The 15,051-nt window shown below is 43.6% G+C and overlaps 1 protein-coding gene across 1 annotated transcript in view; it reads right to left on the reverse strand.

Moving 5' to 3' along the window:
* Positions 1–15,051, reverse strand: part of TULP4 (TUB like protein 4) — a 122,219-nt gene that overhangs the window by 19,582 nt on the left and 87,586 nt on the right. Inside the window, exons 5-9 of the mRNA XM_048488056.1 lie at positions 7,368–7,548; positions 4,519–4,653; positions 2,714–2,880; positions 1,775–1,999; positions 404–638 (exon numbers count right to left, since the gene is read on the reverse strand). Coding sequence (XP_048344013.1) covers positions 404–638; positions 1,775–1,999; positions 2,714–2,880; positions 4,519–4,653; positions 7,368–7,548 — 943 coding nt within the window. The remainder of the gene's footprint in view (positions 1–403; positions 639–1,774; positions 2,000–2,713; positions 2,881–4,518; positions 4,654–7,367; positions 7,549–15,051) is intronic.

Below are 15,051 nucleotides of genomic sequence, written 5' to 3' on the forward strand. Positions count from 1 at the left end.
AGCAGATTCTATAATATATTTAAAACAAAAAGGTAAACTGGCAAATCCTTGTTACTTTACCTCTAGTTTAAAATTGTCAATGGAAGGGAAAATGCCTATGTGTATCTTCCAATTTTTATAGATTACCAAGACTAGAATCTCTGAACCTCAGTCCACTGACTATCTTTGAGCACAAGGGCTCCAATGTACACATGGAAACTTCAGATCTAGAATCCCTTCCCTTTTATTTCCATACTGAACTGGCCTGTGAGTACCTTCAAACAATAAGACTTTCTTCCTATACTAAAATTTACAAGATCTGACAAAAGATGTACATTGAATATAACATACTGTACATGAATCTCTAAATCAGAGCACCAAGGCATCTAGAACAAATGTCAGCTGTCCGCTGAAAGTTTTGTACCTGCTTTTCCATCTGTCTTAGGATCCATGATGACAAACTCTGGCCGAAGTTTGCTAATTCGGCGTCCTTTCAAGATAGGCACCAAACCCCCCAAGTACTCCAAATACAGTGTATAGCAGGGCCCTCCGACCTCTGGGTCATCTTCTGTTCTCTTCATTGTGCAGTGAAGCCTTTCATTACCAGATGTTGGGTAGCTAACAAAATCTCTCATGTTATTGGGGTCTGGAATAGGAGGCTGCATTAAACATAGGAGGAAAGAACAAGTCACTTAAGCTGTTTTTCCTCCACGGAAGGCCAGTCCAATGTCACTCTGAATTTTGAAAACAGTAAACAAAAAAACAACCTACTGTTTAAGTTACATGAGTTTTGTTCCCACAAAGCACATTGCTGCATGCTGTTTACGGCAGCAGATAATTTTACAGAACTACATCAGAAAGTAGAAAATTAAGTCAACTACATTTTAAATGAGAAATGAGAGATTAATCGGTATGATGCACCATTTTAACTGCAAAAGGGTACAAGACCAATCAGTTTCACACCATGATGTTACTCCACTTGTGGAGACAAAAAGACAGGCAGGAGCATTATTTCTTAAGAATTTTAGGCAGAATTGGAAAAATGGTTTTGTGATCCAGTGATTAGCTTTGGACCCTGAACTGGGAAATCTTCGATTTCAGGTTCATTAATACATAGGTCCAGTTCTCAGAGTTTTGTTCTGCCTTCACATAGGCACATTCATCTTTGCACATGCAGAACGTAGCATGTGAGCCATCTGATCAGGGATACATGATTGCAGCAGCTGGAAAAAATGCCACTGCAATCGTGTAAGGCGTTATTAGCTGTACCCTTGGCTAACTGGCTTATTAATAGGCTATCGAGACTACATAACGATACAAGAAAACATTGCTGGTGAACTGATCATCTTCTGTCATATTTTTATTCTGACCTTCCTCCAAGTATTTTAGGCTAGCATATATGGTCCTCTTTACATTCATTTTTCTCCTCTCAACAGCCTTGTCAGATAGATTAAGCTGAGAGATCCCTGGCCTAAAGTTACCCAAGGATTTTCATGTCTAAGTAGGATTTGAACCCAGATCTTCCCAGTCCAACTCTCTAACCACTACATCACGCTGACTTACTATATGGCTGCGGTTATATTACTCTGGGTTGTCCTTCAAAGTGAAAATTAAGTCTCTGTGAAAATGAACTTGGAAACTGCTTTATATATTTAAGATACAATATATTTAATTAGTACTAAACAGTCTGATCTTGTGTGCTTTTGTAACTCCATCAGCACCACTCCTCTTTTGTTTGCTGCTTATGGCAGAATTGTCACTTCACCATTTATTACATTCCCACTTTTTCTTTTACCTTGATTGTTGGTGTAAAGGCAGTGGTGAGGTATGAGCAGAGTCGGGGAGGCAGGGTCAGTTTACTTATATCTTTATCATCCCGCAAGGAGCTAGCAATGGTTTGTTGGCACAGGAGCTGTAAGCTGGAAACTCTGTGCTCCACTCTGATCACATATAATGCAGGACCGGAAGCCATGAGCAGACGTGAGTCCCTGTGGCCCCAGCAGATTGAGATTATGGGACGCTGCAGGAGAGAAACATGGTATAGTGCACCATCATAGATGCTTTCCTCTTGGCTAGTCATGTCTATGCTGCCGAAATCAATGGCAGAATGACTACAGCCTACAAAACCTTTCTCAAGGGTAATGCCTGTACATACAAGAGTTAGAGTCCTCCTAGAACTACACTGCTTTGGAATAGGGGCGGAGCTAAGGAAAATAGAGCCTGGAGCAGACTCCGAGTTTTCCGCCCCCCCCCCCTTACCTTAGCCGGCAGCGGGGCCTGGCAGGGCGGGCAGGGGCACCCAGCAGCGACCTCAGCCTGGCATGGCGGGGGAGGAAGGAGGGCGGGTGTGGGGGCGATTTTCCGCCCCCCACGTGATCCCAATGGCGTCTGCTCGGGGCACCTGTTCCCACCCTACCCCATGGTAGCTACCACTGCTTCAGACTGTACCACCCTTCCAGTTGCTATTGATGCAACTGAATTGGAATTATTTTTCCCCTTCCTAATTTTGCCAATACTTGTCAGTTTTTGCTGAACTGCCAGTAGGAAATTAAAATCAGTTTGCTGAAAGCAGAGCTGCAAAGAAATAATCTGAATTTCAACAAATTTATGAAGGCCTGGTCCACTGTGCAAGCCTCCCACTGGACACACTGGCATATAGGAGTAACTTTTTTCGGTGGGGGGAGGGGGACTAATCTGCAGGTCTGTGGTGCTGCCTCTTTAAAATAAACTGTACCTGAACAGGTGTCTCCAGGGTATAGATATGTTCTCCATGAACATTGTAGAACTTGACCAGTGCACTTTTCAGAAAGGATGCACTATTAAGTTCAGCTAGTTGGCTTAGTTTTTCCATTCCTGCCACAGCCAGCAAGTCTCCTTGTGTGCACCACTGGGCCACGACATCTGAAAAAACAAAGGAATAAAGTAGAGACTTACTTTGCAATGTGCAAAAGGCCCTGTTTAGCTTCCCTTAGTCATCTGATCCAGATAGGAACCATGAATGAAGCGGACCAAAACATAAGACAAATAAAGGGTGGAACTATACACAATGGAAGTGGCAGCCAAATAAAAATCCCATGCCAAATTCTCCCATGTCTTCCTGTACATGCTTAATCATAATCAGATCATGAGCTACTCAGCCGTTGTTCTAGCACTTGGTGGAAATGGGTAAGCACATGATCCAGTGTTATGCCTTAATGTTACAGGAGAATGGAAGGAAAAACTTGACACATGGCTACCATTTTAGCTGTCAGCGTTCTGGCAAGGAAAACTCACATTGCAATATAATAGTGTGAAGTTCTTACTATGAGTAGTTAATGCTTCTAATTGTTTTGATTAATTAACGATAAGAGCCTTCACAGTACATGGTTTTGAACATAAGACTATCTGACATTGTAACAGGTCTCACCCTCACAGCACTGCTTCAGGTAAACACCCTTCAGGAATACAATGGTTCCACCCCCTAAGTCAAGGGATGTTTTGTGCGAGTGCTTTATGCTATGCGCTGCTAAGGTAACCTGCACAGGATCTGTTTTGTGGGTATTCTAAGGGCAAACACAAAACTCGTGTGCTATAAGATATATAACCTGAGAAAAGTTGCCTGTTTTATCATTTTGGGCAAGCTGCTGGTTACATTCAACAGCCTCAAACTATTTCCAGAAAATTTGAATGAAACTAGGCGGATCAATTAATTTGTTATTTTGAGAAACTTTTTTTGTAATTCAAAAACAACTAACCGTGTTACTCTAGGCAGTGTTAGTATCATCAGAAGGCCATTGAAACTGGAGCATCTCTGCACAGCAAAGTGCTATTAGTGCTTGACATTACAGAACTACAAACAGAACGAGGCCATAGAAGGAAATTCTGCTACTAATCTCTTCCTACTGCAGTACCCTGGCCCACTGCCGTCCCACCCACCCCCGCCCCATGCAGGAGAACTTTGGAAACACTGCAGTGATGTGCAGCCATTCCAGGAGCTTTTGGGGATATGCATGTTCCATTCAGCCTTAATGATTAAATAAGTGAGCTGTTACTGGCAAGGCCACTACTTAAAATGTTGCTCTTACTGATTAAAACTTACCCCACTGGACAACTAACTGAAGTTTCAGTTGATCAATCTACTGATTAATACAATTCACACTTGCAGCTTTACTGAAATCCTTGGAAACAATTATTCAAACTAATATAAGCTTAGAACCTGGAATTCCTCTGGATTCAGTTTCCTCAGGGCATCATAAATTCCTTGAAAGGCAGAACCAACTGAGGCAAACTCAAGTTAGCCATTAAATAAAATATGAGAATATTTTGGGGAAATTATTAGGGATTTCCTTTGTGAATGTACATATAATAGAAGACCAGTATGTTTCAAAGTAACATCATAACTGAGCTTTGTGTTTTTACCAGTAGGTGTCACTGCTGTTAATGGAAATCACTGCAGAGGGTACTTGAGCTTCAAGAGATAGATGTGAAATATTCATATCAGGTAATCAAAATTTAAAGTGAAGGAACACTGGGTACAGCCAGACAGGAAGATTTTCCTACCTTTCAACCCTGAGCGGATGATGGTAGGAGACAAGTCATCATAGTTGTTCATTAAACTAATATCCCCTGATGTGAAGCTGACAGTGAGTAGTGGTTTGGTGTTCTGCACCAGAACTGGATATGCAGCTGGACCATCTGTGGGGGTGGGGGGTGGGTGGAAGAGTGCAAAAAAAAAATCAACAAAAGCCAGGTCTCTAACATCACAAGTTTCTAGTGTGAACAGTTGAGATGGTGAGAAAATGGTCCCACTCATGAGGTTTATTCTCATTTTACCACAGCTAAATGGACTTCAGTGTTATGTAATTTGTGTCATGTTAACATTTATGCTTTGCTTCAGCTCTGTTTTTAGACTTCTGGTTGGATCTACAACTGAAACCCTATTTCATTTTTAATCAATATTCCATCCCGTTGATTGTATTAATTCACTCTATCTGTAATCTACTTTAAGTCCCAGTGAGAAAGGCAGACTATAGATAGATGTGTATGTGTATTTATGCATATGTGTGTGGTACAAAAATCTGCTTGCACTTCTGCTTGCAAGTCAAAGAAACAGACAAACCATCCTCATTGCACAAAAGGTGAGTTCAGCATCATCTCATTCATATTCTGGAAAAGTAAAAGCACATCGGCTCCCTCTGGAGACATATGATGTTATTGGCTCCAAGAGGAGGAGGAAGAGTTGGTTTTTAAACCCCATCTTCCTCTACCTTTAAGAAGTCTTAAATCTCCTTCTTTTCCCCTCCCCACAAAAGACACCTCATGAAGTGAGTGCAGCTGAGAGAGTTCTGAGAGAACTGTGACTGAGCCAAGTTCACCCAGCAGGCGTCATCTGTAGGAATGGGAAAACAAACCCAGTTCACCAGATTAGAGTCCACTGCTCTTAACCACTACAGCATGCTGGTTCTCATGTCTCTATGTCATGAAAAGCTTCAGCTGTCTATTTCTACACATCAGATCTTTGCTCAAGAGACAGGGCATTGTTTTGTAAGTCAGATGCCAGTTATTATTTTGGCATCTGAAGCATGTCATGGCCCCTGACAAAAAAGAAAGTGGCTACTCTTGTTCTAAGCCATCAATAGGGCCTTGATTCTTTGAGATTTGCCTTCAACATTCATGTCAACTCTCTTCATATTTAATATTTCACCAGCCACAGCACCTTCTGTGGCTTTTACTACTTCACTCTCTAATTGGTTTATCTGATTTTATGTAATTGGTTTATCTAATTGGTTTATCTGATTTTATGTAATTGGTTTTGGTAAAAGGTGCTACTGTCCCAACAAACTCTCAAGACATCTGCTAAGTGTATCTTGGCCAGCCATACAGGATGTATTGGCTTAATAGCAGAACCAGCACAGTTAGCCCTGTGAGCAGTAAGACAAATTTATTAATTTATTCAGTTTCTACAGCATCCCTCCCCCAGGCCACATATATTTGTATGGATTTCACAGATGAGTAAAATTCAATCAACTCCCTCCTACTCATCTCAGTCAAAGGTGTGTCTCCTTCAACCGTTTTTGAAGCAACAGGTAATAGTTCATATGAACAAGTCATATTAGAATCATTAGAAGCAGGTTTGTAACAAACTCACCCACTCCTGTTGACTGACTCAGCATCATTTACACATTTGACCGCTTTAGTCATCTACTGACTACATCAAATGTTGCAGTTTTCTTTCACAAAACTAAACCAGTCTTACGATAAAACAAAATCAAAATTCTCATAAATCAGAGCACTCAGGAATTAGTAACCTTTTTAGAACTCATCTAAGCATGTTGCAGATATTTCTGACTTTGTACTCCCAGAGTGCAAGTCATACATTTGCTCTTGGGGATAAGTGTCCTGAATCAGCAACAGACTTGCAAACAATTTTAATGGATGGTGGGAGTATGGGCTTTGACTTTTGCATGAGCTGTTGCTACACAACCGGAAGGCAGCTGCTGAAATCTATATTTCTCACTGGGAAAAATGCACAGTTGAATAAACTGGGCTCAAATGCAGAACAATATGCAAAAACAATTTGAGAAATGCAGCAGCCATAGCAATGTGAAAATTGCCTGGAGATAGATGTCCTGAATATGCCATGGCTTTCTTTTTAAAAAGGTAAAGTTTCCCCTTCAGTCGTGTCCGACCCTGGGGTACCACTGCAAGCAGTGATTTTATAGGCAAGCCGTTTGTGTGGGGTAGTTTGCCATTGCTTTCCCCGACTATTCTTTACCCCCTAGCTATGAGCTAGGTACTCATTTACCGACCAAGGAATGGATGGATGGCTGAGTTGACCATGAGCCAGCTGCCAGGATATCTGACCCACAGGGGGCTCGAACTCCTGACCGTGTGAGTGGCAGTGCAAGCACTTAACTACTACGCTATGCGGCTCCTGGCTATCTTTTAGGAAAATTAAAATTATCTGCAAAAGGACAAAATGGGGGAAGTGTCATATATTTCTCTACTCATCTTTTGTGAGAAATCATTGTCTTCAATCTGCTTCAGAACCACAATGTTAATATTACACAATGGTGGTTTGTGTGTCCACCCCTACACTTCTTCACTCTTCTCTCTCTTGTTGCAGGAGGACTACGAAACTGAAAACCTCTCTCTGTATGGAATGAAACTCATTGTGAAAGTACAGTAAGCAAGAAACCCAGTGATATCTGAAAGGGGCTGTATTTAAGCAATGCTTTGTTAAGCTCCTGCAAGCTGATCTTAGGAAGTTTTTTTAAATAAGACCAAATCTGAAAGTGTGCTTTCTTCAGCACCTGTTTCTGAAACAGTACAGCTGAAACACATGTTTACCACCAAAGGAAGAAGGCAGCAAAGCGCTCTTATTTAGAACTGTGTTGAGGCAAAATAACCTTGTGGTGGAGAATAATCATCTGAGTCGGTGTCACTTTCACTGCTGTCTTCCACCAAGAAGCTTGGGTAGTTCCAAGACATACTAAGGATGCCATCAGATTCATGGAGGAGAACATGTGCCAGCATTCGTCCATGGCAATCCATGACAATAACCTGACCATCAGCAGTGCCAAAGAGGACCTGGGAAAATCAGATAACAATGCAGTTAGCAAGAATGTGAAGAAGATTTTTAACAATTTAAAAAGATGCAGAATAGACATCACTGACATAAATCAAGAATTCTTCTATAAATTAGATGCTAAAATGTCCATAGTCACAATGAATGCAAGATTACATAGAATCACTTGCTCCCTTAAGATCTTCGGAGCAGTGTGAGTTGGTATTCCTTCCACTTAGCAGATCTGGACTCCTTGGCCCTTTCTGCATGGGATCTGTGCGGGGGTGCGTCGACATAAACAATGCTGACGCACACACACCCCTGGGACCGTTCGAACAAACGGTCCCGGTAGGGCTGTAGGCGGCGGCGAATCCTTCGCACAGGCTACGCTGTCGCTGAACGCCGTACATGGTCTCCTGGCTTCCAGCGCGTCACAGAGGCCAGGGAACACACACACACACACCCCCGCAGGCTGGAGCGGCAGCTCTGGAGTCGCAGGCCAGGGGGGCGTGTCCCCTGGACTTTGCGACGTGCCGGAAGCCAGGAGATGAGGTACGGCGTTCAGGGACCGGGGGGGGGGGGGGGGGGAATGGCGCCTTCCAGTCACTGCCGTTAGAAGACGCTGCTTCCGAAAAACCTCGCTCAGGGAGCGAGGTTCGGAAGCAGCGTCTTCGCACCGTTTGGGGGTGGCAAGGCCGGCACTGTTGCCCAGTTTTTAGCGTCCCTGGGGTGCTGTATTCCGCCCATGCGGAAACAGCCCTTGATACAATCAAGTTTTTTGGGTGGTGGTCCCAACATGCTGGAATGGCCTCCCCAAAACGCCCCTCCTTACTGCTCTACAGGAAACAATGTAAGGCAGTGCTTTTTAGAAAAGATTTTGAAGGTTGAGGTGTTGGATCTGTTTGCTCTAAGCATACTATGTTTCTCTGAAAATAAAAGGAGGAGGAGGAGGAGTTTGGATTTATATCCCCCCTTTCTCTCCTGCAGGAGACTCAAAGGGGCTTACAATCTCCTTGCCCTTTCCCCCTCACAACAAACACCCTGTGAGGTAGGTGGGGCTGAGAGAGCTCCGAGACACTGTGACTCGCCCAAGGTCACCCAGCTGGTGTGTGTGGGAGTGCACAGGCTAATCTGAATTCCCCGGATAAGCCTCCACAGCTCAGGCGGCAGAGCTGGGAATCAGACCCGGTTCCTCCAGATTAGATACACGAGCTCTTAACCTCCTACGCCACTGCTGCTCTTATATTAATTTTTGTGTCTTATATTAATTTTTGCTCCCAAAGATGCGCTATGTCTTATTTTCAGGGGATGTCTTATTTTTCCGCTCCACAGCCGCATGCTCTGGTGTTCTGTTCAACAGGCATGCTTCCAAACAAAAACTTTGCTACATGTTACTTTCGGGGGATGTTTTATATTTAGCACTTCAGCAAAACCTCTACTACATCTTATTCTCAGGGGATGTCTTATTTTCAGAGAAACAGGGTAGTACTGTATTTGTTCTGCTACTGTTATGGCTTTTTTTACCTCAACATTTACAGTGTTATTCTGTAGGCTTGATGCTTTTAATCCTGTTGATTATTTATTTATGTACTTCATTTATACACTACATTTCACACCAATGGGTACCCAAAGTGGCTTACAACTTTCTCCATTTTATTTTCACAACACTCCTGTGAATTAAGTTAGGATGACAGTGTGACTGGCCCAAGGCCACCTAGCAAGCTGCCACAGCAGAGTCAACTCATACAAATGAATGAATGAATGAATGAATACATGTCCTCCATTTGCCTTGGGCCTTCTACCTAAGGGTAATCATCCTTCCTATTCGGATTCTCTGGTTAGTTTAAAGTTACATAGAACTTTTACGCACTCAAGATTTAATTGCTCTTTTTCTATGGGCTTGGTGGGTCATCTGCTAAGGATCCCTTTTTCATACAGGCTACATCCCTGCCCATTTCAGTCGGTGGGCTCCTTCGTTGCAATGCCCTCATGTGCCCCAACTTATGCTAAAATGGATGATGCCATCTATATATATAAAAAGCTAACAGTGTATTTGTTGATGACAGTATACCTCAGTAACTGCTGGGCCAATTCCTCTGAAAATTCCTAGCCACTATAGTCAGCCAGGCAAGAATGTTTTCAGATGGTCACATACCTGAAATTTCACACCTGGCCCAGGTAAAATGCCTTTTTCCTGGTGCTCCCTGGTGAAGGACATGCAGCTGCCTGTGTGTAACTGTCACTTTTAGAATGTTCGTGCTGCTTAGAATGTTCACTCAGACGGCCAAATATGAGCAGTGGAAACAGTACATAGGCAGTAACTCGAGTGGAAGTGAAACACATTACACACACACACACACACACACACGAGGGAGAGGGAAGGGAGGGAGAGGGAGAGGTGGCATGTAAAGGAAGAGAGGAAGGGAGAGGAAAGGGACGGAGGGGGAGGCATGCAAGGGAAGAGAAGTGAGAGAGGGGAGACATTGAGGGGTGGCATGCAAGGGAGGGGAGGCAGGGGGCCCAGCATCTTGATATGACCCACCCACCCTAGCAGAGGAAAAGGGAAGGGGAGGAGGGGGAGGGGTGGCATGCAAGGGAAGAGAGTGAGGGGCGACATGCAAGGGACGGTAGGGAGGGGCCAGGCACCCTTGATTCGCTGAATACTGTGGTTACAGTTAAGGAAACCAGGCACGCATTACTCAAGAGTAAGCTTGGTACAGCAACTGTTACATACTTTGAATGGCTGCGTCGTGCCCCTCAGAGGGTTTCCTCAGAAGCGACACCCATTGCCACCAACCAAACTTACTCCCAGGTAAAGGATCATGACCAGCCAGCGTAGATGTGTGGGAGGGGTGCCTTTCCATTCCCCCTCCCAAAGGAATGCGGGCACACACATCAATGACATCGCACAGTATCAGGCTGCGTGTTTGCATGAGCACGTACTGCTGGCCTCTGCAATTGATTTGCTGCTACTGTTCCTTTTCCATGTCACCACAATAAGCCACAGCAACGCGTGGCTGGGCCCCACTAGTGTTTTAATAAATGTTCCACTTTTTCTCGAGCAACTTAAGAACAGAAGTTCCTCTTAGAGGACTCTTAGAGGAACTCTGACTCTCAAAGTACTTATTTTGTTGCTTGTTTTTTAGATGCTGAGAGAAGAGCCGAAGGGAGGTGTTTTTAGATATGGGTCTTATTTAAGTGTTATGGTTTTATTGTTCAAGACCTCAGTCTAAGAACAGGGAGAAAGAGAGAAAGAAAGAAACTGAGCAGATACTGCAAACAATAACCCTTCACTGCATTCCTTCTTCTGATTAACAACAACAGTACTTGGCTTGCCATTGCTGTTTCCATCCAACAAGAAACCTTTCCTTATACACTCACCACTGTGGCTTCTTCTTCACTTTCATGTCTACTGGTCTCTCCAGTACAACTTGTATATTTCTCATATTCCCAATCATCACTTAGTTCCAGTGGCGTAGCACCAACAAGGTGGGGGGGGGATTGCGATGCCCCAGGTGGGGGCATGGCCGGGCCATGGCAGGGGCATTCCGGGGCATTCCAGGGCAGAGCGGGGGCAGGCAGTGCTGCGGCAGGGGTGCAGGGCACACGTGTGCCCTGGGCAGAGTTTCCCCTTGCTCTGCCCCTGCCCAGTTCCCTACTCTTTCTTACTACCTACTAACCCCCAGTATGAGCCTTCTGTAGTCTTGTGTTCCACATTTGGCCCAAAGGAGGGAAGTGTGAGTGCTTGCCGCAGACTAGGCCACGGTCTCATGTCCATGCTCCCAGAGTATGGTCTGGGGAACAGGCTTATTAGTCAGAAGAACTGTCCTCCCTCTTCACAGGGAAGTGATTCACTTCCTCCTTTGACCCCTTTTGTCCTGTTCTGGATGTGGTTGCCATCTCTCCCCTGTTCTTCCTCATGACAGTCTTTAAATCCTGCTCTTGGGTTGTTCTGGACGCCACGGGAGTGGCCCCTTTCCTCTATCCTGGTGCCACCATTGCCAGTCTAACAGTATGCCCCCTGCACCCAGGGCCAGCTATGTCCTATGCAATCAGACCAAACCCATCCTACCTGTTTCACCCTTGTGTCTCTTCATATGTAATACTTCTGGCATGCCAGAGAGGTCCATGCATCATCTTGCTTGCCACACTTCCTCCAAAACAGGCTAGGTTTTTATATGCAGGGAAATTTTGACTTGCAGGGAGCTTTCAAACATGTGCTGTCTTTCCAGCATCTTGACTGGGTAGAGCCCAGTGAAGTTGTACCATGAGACAGTGGTGTAGCACCCATGGGACGGGGGGGCGATGCCGTGGGTGGAGCAGCAGCGGAGGTGTGGCCGGGCCGTCGAGGTGGCGTGGTGGGCGATGCCACGGCAGGAGCGCAGGGTATGCGCATGCCTCAGGCATAGTTTCCCCTTGTTCCACCTCTGCCATGAGATCCTTCTGAATGTGTCGCTTGGTCCCTAGATCTGATACATGGCTCATGATTACTTACTAAAGCGACAATGCCATCAGATATCAAACAGATAGTAGACTGACTGGGAAAACACCTAGCACTATGGACACAAGATAGTTGGCAAATTACAGATAGAATTACGAGGAGGGTGATATGCTTCACCATCAATGAGTAAAGAACAATCTAAGGGCAAGAAAAAGCATGTCCCTGCAGTCATGTTGGCAACAGTCAATGAGAATCAGTCAACTGAAATGACAACCTTGAAACCCAGGCAAGAAAGCAACATTGCAGGGTTAACAACAGTAAATAAATGAAAGTTTCCACCCACAATATCCAACACAGATTAACCAAGATTTTAATGTTATTTAAAATAGCAATTAGTTGGCAACCAAGGGGTACCATCTAGGGCAGTGGTTCTCAACCTTCCTAATGCCACAACTCTTTAATACAGTTCCTCATGTTGTGGTGACCCCCAACTATAAAACTGATATATATAAAATATAAAAAGACCATTTTCCGATGGTCTTAGGCAACCCCTGTGAAAGGGTCATTTGACTCCCAAAGGGGTCACGACCCCCAGGTTGAGAACCACTGATCTAGGGTAAGAGAGACTGTTAACTGAAGTATGCCTGCCTTGAGCACGTTCTGCCCCCTGATGTAATGGACAAGTTATAGCTTTCACATTAGGAGAGATTGTAGAAGACATGCAAGAAATCTAGAAGATGGCATGAACAACCTCACTCCCAGAACAGCAAACATCTCCTTTGATCATGTGCTCAGCACAAACCTGCAGGCAAACACACTCACTTCTATTGCAGTTCCATTGAAACCAATGGGCTTTCTTTCACATATGTTTAAGACTGCATCACTGAAGTTCATTTACATTGTCAGTTTGAAAACTGAATATATTCAAGAGGTTTGGACAGTCTACTCAGCAAAATGAAAGGCGCAGCTGTAGGCAGTGCCAGGAGGGTGGGGTCCAGTGCCTTCTGACAAAGGGTTTGCCCTTTTACTGCTAGACCCTGAGATTCCTTGAGGAAAAGGCATTTTTCACATTTCTCTTCTGTATTTTCAGGTATTTTTTTATCAATATACAATGCCAATGGGCTTCTTTCAATTTGTGAAAGAGAGACCTGAATGCAGAAGAGAACTGTAGATTTGGAATGCAGCAGCTAGGCTCCTTTCTAAACTACTGTCATTCACATCTCCTTTTAGCTTTTTCTCCTTACCTCATGAAGACAATCTATAGCAGTGCATCCCCAGAATTTATCTTTGGCTCTCATCACTTTTAGAGAGATGGTGCTCTTCCAGTAAAACAAGAGAAGAAACGGTCCACTCAGCTTGTGAGTAAGTCTTTAGGGAATTGGGCGGAGGGAGGTGGCATAGGAATTCAAGAGAAGGATGCTAGACCATTTTTATAGACTGATGGATGTTCACATGGATTGTTTCAAAAACTAATTAGCACTTTTATCTTCGTTTTTGACTTAAAATAAATCTATTCTAATTTCTTTTTATACAGAATCTACTGTTTTACAGAGGCAGCTGCGCAAGAAACAAGGAATTGGTATCTGTTTTCATAATTTATGCAGGATCTCACTAAAGTATGTTCAAATACTCTAAATTTAGAAAAAAAACCCTATGTATCTGGTCCAAAAAGAGTGCCAATGACATATGAAACATTCATAAAGCTCTTAGCATGAGCAACTGGAGTTCATTAATTTTAAATGACAAGACAACCAAGAAAGCTTCAAATAGTTCTAAAAATAGTCCAAAATATTACACGACAGGATGTTTTGTTTATATTAGAAGACAATCACCAATGATTATGAGCTCAAGTTCTCTTTACTTGTGGCACAATTTTTCTGGATAGTAGAGCCATTGGTTCTGGTGCACCAGTTGCATATGCAATCTAACCATTATCTCCAGTCCACTCAGTTCAAATATACTCTCTAATTAACAGCCCTTTCTAAACATGACTTTTGTGTGACCATCTCTGTCAGAAATATAATCAGGTGTGCCTTGCCCCCACTCTTTCCATCTATAGGCGGCTGCTGAAGATTATTTAGAACTGAATGTGACTAATTTACAGTGCAATTCTGAAAGGGGGCTCACAACTGCTGAGGAGGCAACGTGACCCCAGCCATGCTGCAACTGCCCCTCATCCCAGAATTGCACTACTCATTTTTTATTTATTGGCAGGCATAACTGTGGTTTTAAATGATATACTACACATTTTTAGAGTTGTTGTTATATTTAATTGTAAGCTGCCTTGTTTTCATCAAGGTAGAAAGGCAACTAACAAATGTTTTATATAAATTAAGAAAAAATCAGCACACTGAGATACAGGATATATTTTTAACCTCCGCTCACAATGTGATGTTATATGGGAACAGGAAACCCAGTATTTCATGGCGAAGTTCTAGCCAACAAGTACAAAAGTAAGACTAAACCACCACATGGAATCGGAGGGTCTGGTAGGTCCTGAGAGAGCAATAACCTCCAAACAGAGAGTTGCTGAATATTGTCTGATGTTACTATTGAACTTGAACACCAATTAAAAATATAGGTAAATTTTAGGCTCGGGGTTTTTAACCTGGAATTTTTCAGTAAAGCCAAATAAAGCCAATATTCATCAGCTTTACTTGGCTATTACTGAAAATATTCAAGTTGAAACAAACCTGAACACAAAATGTTTCTGTTTTCCTCCCCCCACCCCCACCCCCACCCCAGGGCTTGGGAAATGGTGGGGAGGAAGAGAAGTGGTCCTGTTGGTGCTTTCCACCAGAAGACTTGGAAAGCATGGGTGGGGGACTGATCCCCCATGAGGCACTGATCTCGTTCAGTCCCACATACAGAATCAGGCTGTCCACCCCCACCCCCCTGGCATATTTTGTAACCTGTATTTTTGCACTGTTTTTGTATGTTTTATTATATACTGATTGTAAGCCTCCTCAAGCTCTCTGGGGAATTGGCACAATATAAGTGCAAAAATAATTTTTTTAAAACTGGGGCTTTCTCACCCCCTGGCCCTGCTTTCCTACCACTCTCCTCCTGCAAAATCCTGAAACGT

The sequence above is a fragment of the Sphaerodactylus townsendi genome, linkage group LG01, assembly GCF_021028975.2.
Source record: "Sphaerodactylus townsendi isolate TG3544 linkage group LG01, MPM_Stown_v2.3, whole genome shotgun sequence".
NCBI classification, from domain to species: Eukaryota; Metazoa; Chordata; class Lepidosauria; order Squamata; family Sphaerodactylidae; genus Sphaerodactylus; species Sphaerodactylus townsendi.